General features: G+C 32.7%; 1 protein-coding gene across 2 annotated transcripts; it reads left to right on the top strand.

Annotated features, from left to right (window-relative positions):
* Positions 1-6,383: 6,383 nt before the first annotated feature.
* Positions 6,384-10,606, top strand: LOC105962617 (ferric reduction oxidase 7, chloroplastic). 2 transcript variants are annotated; one of them, XR_016034539.1, is made up of 10 exons: positions 6,448-6,942; positions 7,042-7,135; positions 7,222-7,425; positions 7,539-7,773; positions 7,851-8,178; positions 8,265-8,523; positions 8,611-8,866; positions 8,948-9,374; positions 9,800-10,031; positions 10,203-10,606. XR_016034539.1 is itself a non-coding variant. In XM_012986933.2 (9 exons), exons 1-9 carry the CDS (start codon positions 6,699-6,701, stop codon positions 9,967-9,969), a joined length of 2,217 nt encoding a protein of 738 aa, XP_012842387.2. In that variant the 5' UTR covers positions 6,384-6,698; the 3' UTR covers positions 9,970-10,606. The 2 variants fall into 2 exon arrangements, 1 of the variants encoding a protein (XP_012842387.2); XM_012986933.2 differs by having other exon boundaries at positions 6,384-6,942; positions 9,800-10,606.
* The last annotated feature ends 417 nt before the right edge of the window (positions 10,607-11,023 follow it).

Genomic DNA, 11,023 nt, shown 5'->3' with positions numbered 1-11,023 from the left:
AACACAAAATCAGGATTTTTTGTTCGAAAATTGTGAGGATCTTTAGTTTTTTCTTTGATTAGAAAGTTATCACGGTGTTCCCGTCTCAAGGGTTCAAAAGTCATGAGAGAAGGAGCACAAAATAGGACACAAGTAATGTATGATTTCAATTCGAACAATTTGTCATTTAGGGAGAGAAGAACCCTAATTTTTCAATCCTAATTAATGTGTTATTCGCGGGTTATATGAATGGGGATTTGGGTTGGGTATAGGGGTGGAAATTGGAACGGAATTTCCGAATTCCGCCAATTCCGATCCGAAAATATCCGAATTTGGAACACTTTTTTTCATTCCGATTTCCGATATTCCGATTTCCGATTTTTCCGATTATTTTTGGAACGGAATTGGAATTACATATAAAATTATTGGAAATTCCGATTTCCGATCCCATTGTATTTCCGAAATATAATACATATATATATATATATATATATATATATATATATATATATATATATATATATATATATATATATATATATATATATATATATATATATATATATATATATATATTATTTTTTAATTGTTTTTCTACTCATGTTTTGCAAAAACTATGTTTACTTTTCTTTTTTTGAAAATTTGCAAGAATTATGGTTGCTTTGATAAACCGATTATGTTGTTTTTACAAGTGTTTACATTTCATCTTATTGACATTTGCTTTGGATTCTTGCCTTTTGCCGGAAAATTACAAAAATATTAAACAAAAATACTAAAAAATTACCATTATTTCAGATTTTGGAACAAGAAATTAAGAATTAATGCAATTTCCGAAAATTCCGAAATTCCGCCGATTCCGAGGTATTCCGAAACTGGAAGAGATTTTGAAATTCCGATTTTTTTGGAATGGAAATTGGAACCAATTTTTAACTTCCGAAAAAAATTGAAAATTTTCCGAAAAAGGCATTTCCGATCCATTCCGTCCGATTTCCACCCCTAGTTGGGTATGACAAAAAAAAAAAAATCGGAATTTTTCAAAATACCCAAATTTTAATAGTTAATGAGGCAAATTCATCTTTTCAAATTTTAATGGCATATATATATATATATATATATATATATATATATATATATATATATATATATATATATATATATATATATATATATATATATATATATATATATATTTGTGATTTTTTTTTAATAAAAGAATTACTCACTCAATTAATTGGTACATCGAAGGGTGCTTGAGGTATGCACATGGAAAGTATGCACTGATGACGACGAAGATGTTCTCCATTGCCTATCAATGTGCTCTTTCGCTAGACAAGTGTAGGCGCTAAGTGGAGTGCTATGGTCGACACTTTGGCCGAGATAGCGAAATTTTCTCGATTGGTTCATGCGCATGAAAAGGCAGGATAGTGCACAAGTTGAATATTGTGTTGTATTGTGTTGGGCCATTTGGAATAAGAGAAATACGTGTTGTTTCGAGGAAGTACATTATTCAACTATGGATGTCATTGTTTTCGCCAAGAAGTTCATCATGGAATTGCGAGGAGCGTTCTCAGTTGTTCTTAGTCCACATTCGTTTCGAGCAGTTGGAAGAATGTTAACTCATTGGGAGGCGCCACCTAGGGATGTGTTAAAAATAAATTTCGATGCTTCCCTTGGTTCAGATGAAAATAGTTGCGGTTTAGGTGGATAGCAAAATCTTTCGATGGTAAATGCGTTGCTTGGTTCTCTTCTTGCTGCAATCAACGTCTAGACGCAACTAAAGCGGAGGTAATGGCAGCACTCAGAGCCATGGAGTTCCCTCGCGATCATGATATGCATCGAGTTGTTTTAGAAAGCGATTCCAGTACCATGGTCGCAGATATCCAAGGTGAAGGAGGATCTTTTTTTCAGTTTTGGTCAACTCATCGACGATATCAAAAGACTCTCAACCGTATTTGAAGACTTCAAAGTTTGCCATGTGAAAAGGGAAGGTAACCGTGTTGCCCACGAAATCGCAAAATTGTTCTCCCAGATTTCATATCTAGCATTGTATTTTCTGATTTTTTTCATTAATGGAATTATAAGTTTGCTATTTTCCAAAAAAAAAAAAAAATCGGTATATCTTTTATAATAAAGAAATTATTTTGTGAAATTATTTTAATAAAGGAAAATGGCTGAAAGATTTTCTTTTACCATGATTGATTTCATTAATTTCGTTTTACGGGTTCTAGTAAAAGACATACCTCTCGGATAATTTAACCAGAAAATATTTGGAAATGTTTTTTTTGTTTTTAAAAAAACTAATTTTCAAGCCATTGGTGTGATTTTTTTTTTTTCATGAAAAAAATTATTACTAAGAACAAACTATCCTCATAGGTTAATAAAATCTACATGAGGTGTATTGTAAATGATTTATTGTGTTTTAGTGTCAAAATGTCAAAAAACTACTTTCAAGGATGCAAAGTGGAATTAAAGACAAACTACTATTGTAAAGGAAAGATCAACTAAATTTCATAGCTTATATCTTTTGTAATTTCTAAGGTTGTTTTTTGGATCATGATAAAAAAGTAAAAATAAAAAAAAAATGCGTTGAATTACTCTTATTGTCTAAAACAGTAAAATTAAATAAAATAATCATAACTTGCTCATACAAAATTATATTACACTGATTCAGGTCGCATTGAAAACCAATAAAACATTCACAAATTTTGTGTTTTGTAATGTTTGAGATTATCATTGTCAAAATCTATTTACACGACACAACTTACTTAACACAAATTAAATTGACGAAATTGATATAATATGAAATGTTCCCCTCAAAACACAAATAAATTAGACACAAAATTATACAACACAAAAGACAAGTAAATATTCCCCTATTAATTAGGAAAAAGACATAACAGTTGAGAAGAAATATTAATTGACTACCAACCAACAATTAGAAACAAGTGTACTAGGTTTGGCTAAGGAACGAGTGATATTCCTTTATCCAATGGACGACTCACTGCCACACAAGTAAGCATGTGTCAATTGATCTAAGTTCGAATTTATTTGTCAACGGTTGCTAGATGGAGCATGTGCTTGTCACACATTTTTCGTATGATTCGAAAGTTATTATACGAGAGTGTACGGTTCCTACACTACACAGGGGGAAAAAAAAAAGTAAACATCATGCCTAATTGTCCTTTTTTTTTGGGCTTCATAATCTTTTTTTCTTTTTTCATTCTTTTTTTTTTTTTTTTTTTGATAATTTGGGCTTAATAATTTCAATGAATGAACACTTGACAATTCATGTGGTACAAACATCTACAAACTACAATGGTCTATTTCAATTAATTACTCATTTTTATTTTTTTGTCACCACCATGCATTTGCTAGATCTACAAACCACAAGGGTCTATTTCGTTTATTTATCTTGTTTTTTTTTCTTTTTTTTTTTTGTGGTACATATTTATCTTCCGAAATAATGGAAAGTAATAGGTGCGATACAAACGTCGATAGTACAAACTACTATGACATTATAACTAGGGAACGCGAGAGAGCTTGTTATAAAAAAAATGCGTGATGTATTTCGAAATGGCTATAAAAATATAACATAAATTTTCAGTCGAGACAAAAACTCGATAAAAAAAAATGTCCTGAATTAGTGCTCATTGTTAGTACCAATCATCTACTCTTTCAGACTCGAGATAGCACAACACTACGAATCTCAAATTACAATGACAAAAAAATATTTCCAATTTTCTTATAAGACTCGAATATGGTGATTAAAGTATGCTTTTAGGAAACCTATTAGTTGAAAATGTATTATACATTCGTAAGATTCAAACACAATTTTCGGTTAATGGATGTCCATGTGTCTATATATTCGATTTTTATTTTTATTTTTGTATTTTCCATATTAATTTGAATATTGTGGTTTATTACATGTATTAATTTTCCATTCACCCAAAATACTTTACTAATTGTCTAAATTTATTTTCCAGCCCTTAAGTTAGAAAGTCAAGTGATATAGCATTTGTTGTTGACAATACTTTACCAATTGTCCTAAATTTATTTTAGAAAGTCAATATCAAAAGCGTTAGCTTTCTTTGCCCTCTTATTGAAGCTTGATTATTCAATAATCATTACATCAAAAAATTACCACTTTTAGATTCATACGAGTTACAATTATGTTTTTCCAAAAACAATTTTTTTTTATGTATTTGTATTGATTCCATGTTGTGACTTGTGACACATTGACCCGATTAATCAGCCCATTGACCATGGGCGGTTCTGATCCTGGTTCAAGTCCGATCCATAGTCATATCTAGTCCAGACCCGAGTTTAATCAAGATAATATTCAAGCACAACTTGATCTAATATATAACTAAATTTAAATTGGTCCAAATTAACCGGCACAAAAAAAATGTGAAACCCTCATCAGTACACAACTTTTAAGTTTTCAAGTAGTTCTTTGAATTCTCTTAATTTATTTTCATACAACAATTAATCATGTTCCGAAAGTTCATACATTCTATTTTACGTAGTAATTAATGACCAACGAGAAGTTGTGAATCGCAATAATAAGAAATAGACGAGTTCACAAGGGTGAGACGAAAATGCCTAGGCGCGTATACAACAAAGGAAAAATTGCAAATTAAAATTGAAGTGAAAACTATAGTAATATCACACACAATTATTTAAGTTTGGCCTTGTTGATGTAAACGATACACCTAACTAATCAATTAGTTGATAAATCGGTCCCTTTACTACATTCCTTTAATGATAGAGGTTCGTTTCTTGAGGACAACTTAAAAAGAATGGCTATTCTATTTAAGGAAGGAACATAGCATAAGGGCATTCGTTTTCAAGAGTGCAAAGTATGTATCATTATATCTTTATATTATCTCCGTTCCAAATTAAGTGTCACTTTGGGAGTTTTTCTTGTTCCATATTATCTGTCGCTTTAGACTTTCAATGATGCATTAATTATTGTTTTGTCAATTCTGCTCTTATTAATTTTAATTAGTAAAGAGGAAATTAATGAAACTAAGATTAATGATAGGGGTACTTTAGTCGAATTATATGCTTTTCTCTAAAATCAACACATATTTAATAATTTTCTTAATACGTGTGCAACAACCCAAAATAATACATCTATTTCCTTTTTATTCTTATTTAATCTCCTATTTTTCGCCTTATTTTCAGATGACTTTTCACTTAATATTTTCTTTGAACATGTCCATTTTTAATTTCATGTGCTTAAATTATTATTTTCTTCACTTTTGGAATGTCACCCCGTGCATCGCAATATCAAGTTTTATTATTCTAACTCAACATAGAATTAAGTTTTGCGATTGTAGTTTCTTCACCGTCCAATATTCAAATTTTATAAACCGATAATTATTAATTTATAGATTATTAAATATTTTCCTGAATTAATAAAATTGTATAAGTTGAGTAGATCTATAACTTTATATATCTTTAACTATGCATTTCGCCTCAAGAAAAATAAAAAATAAAAATAAAGAAACCATGCATATAAAAAAGGGTAAATTACAACCACCCTTGAGGTATGGTCAAATTATGAAAAAATCTTTTCTGTTTCGATCATTACATCTACCCCTTATCTATGAATCTTCTTACATCTCCTCCCTTATGATGCCAAATTCAACATAATCATCTAGATTCCGTGGAATGGTCTCTAGTTTGAACTCGTTTAGTGCAAAAATACAGTTTATGATGCACCACAATTTGGTATATACAAGTCAAAAAACACATCTTGTAATCATCTAGCTTCAAAATGCGGAGCTCGAATGGAATAAAACGGGTACAAAATTGAGATTATTCGATATAATCTCGAAGATTCTACTAAATTTGAAACCGCAAGGGTGAATGTATAAGAAGATTTATAGTTGAAAAGATAATTGTAATTACCCAAATAAGAGTGGGGTATTCGTAATTTTACCATACTTAACGGATGGTTGTAATTTATCCTATAAAAAAATTTAACAATTACGCACCGAATTCAATTATTATTCTGTAGTAGCTGATCCCAACAAACTTCAGTTCCCAACATCTGACTTCACTCTCACTCTCATCAGAGTACACATTTTAAAAGTAGGATAAAATGCATTTCACTCCCCATAAATTTTCTATTTTCACATTTCCACCCCTAAAAACTCAAAATGGATACTCCCTTTTCAAATATCTTTTATTAGCATGTTGCCCTATAAGCTAATTTTCGGAGGAAATTATGTAACAAAAATTATATTTTAAATGGATAATGTGCAAAAAATACTTAATTTCAATGAATAATCCATCGGAATTTTACTATCAGGGCAGCGTGCAGCAAAAATAATATTTTGAAGAGAATGTTCACTTTTAAAAATTTTGAGAGGGTAAACTCGGAAAATAAAAAATTTACGGAGGTGATGGGCAATTTGCTATCAAAAATATTTATTCTCACAACCCAAAATATCAACAGAAACAGCTAACTAATTTCTGAATTATTATCACTATCTCTATCACACCAAAAATAATACAATATAAATAAATGATGTAAAAATTGAGTGGTCTATAGTTTTGTGTGGCTATGGTTTCTGCAATTTTCTGGATATATTCATATATACATGATCAATGGTGATTGATTTGATTTTTCCTAAATCTGTATATATATATATAAAAGCCCTTTTTGCTTCCTTATATTTCTGCATTTTTAAATTTAATCTAATATAATAATGGATGAAAAATCAAGCCAAGTACCTCTTCTCTCAAGAAAACAAGATACCAGTGGCTATGGCGGCGGCTACTCCAAGAAGAAACCCATTTTGCTGACGTCAGCAAAATGGATTCTCAGAGTGGCAATGTGGGTAATTTTCGTTGCATGGGCTTCTTTCATTTTTCTCTTCCCATCTGATTTCGTCAGCGGTTTGTACAACAAATGGCTTCTTGTTTCCGACGGAACTCTGTTCGGTTACACAGGTGACTAATTTTTGCGACAAATCCTTTTTCTTTTTCGTCACTGAATTCTGGGGTTTGAATTTTTGTCACTAATTTTTTTAACTTTGTTTTTGGTTGCAGGGAGTATATTTATGCTTTTTAGTGCCCCAATCCTCGTTCTTGCGTTTCTTGCCACTGTGTATATTGTTCTTGTTGGGGAAGAAACAATTGAGGGGTATATATGTAATTAATTCAAGTTTTTATATTATATGCTCTCACTTGTGATAATTAACTTTGATATTTGTTTGTGTGTCCGTACAGGAATGAGATTTCGAGGCGGCAGCCGCCACGGTTCCGGCTGTGGACGTTTCCGGTTTTCGTCGACGGACCATTTGGGGTGGTCTCGGCCGCCGAGATGATCGGAATATTCCTTTTCACGGCGTACGTCGCTTGGGCTGTTTCGGTCGAAATTGTCAAGAACAGTCAATTCGTGTCATTGTTACATCTTCCTTCTAAAGAGAAGAGGTACTTATATTTTTACGAACGTTCCGTAAATATTTCGTTTACGCGGGTCGGATCGATTTTTTTTTTTTAAATCTAACCGATGGTTAATTGTTGTAACTCGGATTATTTTTCAGTGTTTATATGCTGGAACTCACCGCCCTTCGTATGGGTTTGATCGGACTATTTTGCTTAGGCTTTTTGTTTTTGCCCGTCGCACGAGGCTCGATTCTTCTTCGTCTTATAGATATACCCTTCGAACATGCCGTAAGATATCACGTTTGGCTAGGACACCTCACAATGTTGCTATTCACACTACACGGCCTCTTCTACGTGATTGGTTGGACAATCGACGGGCGCCTAATTCACGAGGTGCCCCTAATTTTCAAAATATTTTATTAAATTATTTTCAAGATGATGAAAATGCTAACTTTTTATGTTTGGTGCAGCTACTAGAGTGGGATAATATAGGCGTTGCGAATCTGCCAGGTGTCATCGCCCTAGTGGCCGGTATACTTATGTGGGTGACATCACTACCCGGTGTGAGGAGGATTAATTTCGAGTTATTTTTCTACACACACCAATTATACATAGTCTTCGTTGTCTGCTTGGCTTTGCATGTCGGCGATTTCCTCTTCTGTTTCGCTGCCGGAGGAATATTCCTTTTCATGCTCGATCGTTTTCTTAGATTCTGTCAGTCAAAAAGGACGGTCAACGTCCTTTCCGCAAGATCCTTCCCGTGTGGCACTCTTGAACTAGTTCTTTCCAAACCCGCAAGTAAAAAAAAAAAAATGATCTTTTTATCAATTACGAGACAATTTTTTCGCCACCATAATTTTTCGATTTTTTTTTTTTTTTTGCAGATTTGCACTATAATGCACTTGGATGGATTTTTCTTCGAGTTCGAGAATTATCTTGGCTTCAATGGCATCCATTTAGTGTATCTTCAAGTCCTCTTGATGGTAAACACCATGTTGCTATCCTTATAAAGGTTCTCGGTGACTGGACCGAGAAACTCGAGAAAAGTATCTCGATTATGTCTGAGAAAGGACAACAACCTTATCCCGAAATTACGGCTTCTGTCGAAGGGCCTTACGGTCATGAATCGCCTTACCACTTGACGTACGTATATATACTCTGATTTTTTTTCCTCTGGTTTGATATTAATTAGAAAGTTAACATATTAGTTATTCCGTACTCGTAATTTAGGTACGAAAACCTCATATTGATAGCGGGCGGAATCGGAATTTCGCCGTTTCTTGCTATACTAAGTGACATTCTTCACCGAATCAAAGATGGGAAACCTTGTCTGCCTAAAAACGTACTCATAATATGGGCGGTTAAAACATCGATCGAGCTTCCACTTCTTAGTACAGTTGGCATCGATTCGAACTTTCCATCTTTCTCCGATTCACTCAACCTCGAAATCAAAACTTACGTCACTCGAGAATCGGAGCCTTCATTGGTATGTACAATAAACGGATTCCACTCTATTTTTCTTTTCTATGTTTCTATGTTAATTATTTTAATCTGTTTCCAAATGCAGGAAGAAGGAAAATTGATCGAGCCCGTTAATTCTGCCGTTTTTCGAGCCTCGAAGAAATGCGGGATATCTGTATTGGTTGGGACTGGAAACATAGTATGGTCTGGATTATATGTTATTGCATCGACACTTGGTTTGGTAATAACCGTGGCTTTGCTCGATATTCATTACATAAATCCTTACAACGTGGATTATTGGTGGTACAAGGGGCTTCTGTTTATTGTGTGCATGGTAGCGAGTGTTATTCTCTTCGGAGGTGCGGTGATTGGATTATGGCATTTTTGGGAAATTAAAAATTCGGTTCGTGACGAATTTGACGAGAAGTTAACGAACGGAAATCCGCAAGAAAATGAGCCGAAAATCGACAAGAATTACGGCAAGGAACAATACTTAAGCACCGTTCGTTATGGTCAGAGGCCGGAGTTCAAAGGTACGTTTTATAACGAATTTGTCTTTTTTTTTTTTATTTTGGGATGAGTAGTGAATGATTTAGTGATTTTAATTGGAAAAAAACAGTTTTCATCCCTTAACTTTGCATTGATTTCACATTTAGTCCCTCGTGTTCACAAAACTACATTTGGTCCCTCATGTTTCAAATATTCAAAACTTTTAGTCCTTGCCGTCAATTTTCTGTTAGTACTAACGGAATCAAGAAGTGTCCGCCATTGCATTAACGGACAAAATAAGGGTAAATTGACGGAAATGACCTAAAATGTTAAATTATTGAAACATGAGGGACCAGATGTATTTTTTGTGAACATGGAGGACCAAAATGTGAAATCAATGCAAACTTAAGGGATGAAAATTATAATTTTCCCGATTTTAATTTAATTAATTGTGAATTTTTTGGTACAGAAATATTTGAATCAAGTGCAGAAAAATGGGGAATGGTTGACATAGGTGTAATAGTTTGTGGGCCTTCAACTCTTCAGAAAAGTGTTGCTAAAGAGTGTCGAACACAGAATCTCAGTCGAAGGGGCAATCAGGCCATTTTCCATTTCAACAGCCACAGCTTTGATCTCTAATATATTGGGAATTTTATAGTTTTCATCCCTCAAGTTTGTACGGTTTCACATTTGGTCCTCATGTTTACAAAAAAACACATTTAGTCCCTCGTGTTTCAGTAATTTAACCATTTTGATCATTTCCGTCAATTTCCTATTTGTCCTTCAGTTAAGATGGGCACACGATTGATTCCGTTAGTAGTAACGGAAAATTGACGGAAATGACTAAAAACGTTGAATTTTTGAAACATGAGGGACTAAATCTATTTTTTTGTAAATAAGGAGGACCAATAACAAAATCGAGGTAAACTTAAGGGATGAAAAATGTGTTTTTTTCCCACATATATATAATTAATAGTTTAATAAAATAAGATGAAGCATGATATGATTGTATATATATATACCTTCAAAAGTAATTAATAGGCATGTATAGATGCTTTATTTATTAATTATATAGAAAAAATGAATATAGCTGAGAAGCAAAAGTTGGTGGTGTTTGTAAACTGTAAAGTATTGCTGAACAATACAATACATAAATCGGTGTTGAGAAATAAATTGTGAAAGTATTAATTACTTGTATTTGTTATAGTCCAAATTATGATTGAGTTTTTAAAATAGTTGTAAATCTTGTTTAATGAAATGAATTTAATTATTTAAATTTCGTTATGCATTATTGTATATCTAGAATAATTTATGGGGTTATATATGGAGGCACCTATGTAATTCTGTGGACATTTTTCAAACATAATTCTGTAAGCCTTCTGATAATTATTTAAAATCCTCTCAACTGAAAACTTGAAAAAATCGACTACTATACAAGTGAAGTTTTTCTGATAATTTCGGTTTGAAAGCAACAATTATCGAAATAGATCAACACATTTCCAATATAGAGGTACATTTTACGGTTTAAAAAAAACAATTAATTTTTGTAATGCGATTCGTTTAGATTAGAAAACCTCTTAGATTCATTGGCGAAAGGACAATTGCGCAGAGGAGAGCGTGTGCGGAGGAAGTCGGTGGAAGTTGGTGATGGAGCTTGGGGGTGGAACTGAGTTGGATCCATAATCAACTACGT

The sequence above is a fragment of the Erythranthe guttata genome, chromosome 2 (genome assembly GCF_056151865.1).
Source record: "Erythranthe guttata isolate IM_541 chromosome 2, IM_541, whole genome shotgun sequence".
Taxonomy (NCBI): domain Eukaryota; kingdom Viridiplantae; phylum Streptophyta; class Magnoliopsida; order Lamiales; family Phrymaceae; genus Erythranthe; species Erythranthe guttata.
The sequence above is the reverse complement of the archived record's forward strand: the minus strand, read 5'-3'. Positions and strand labels throughout refer to the sequence as shown.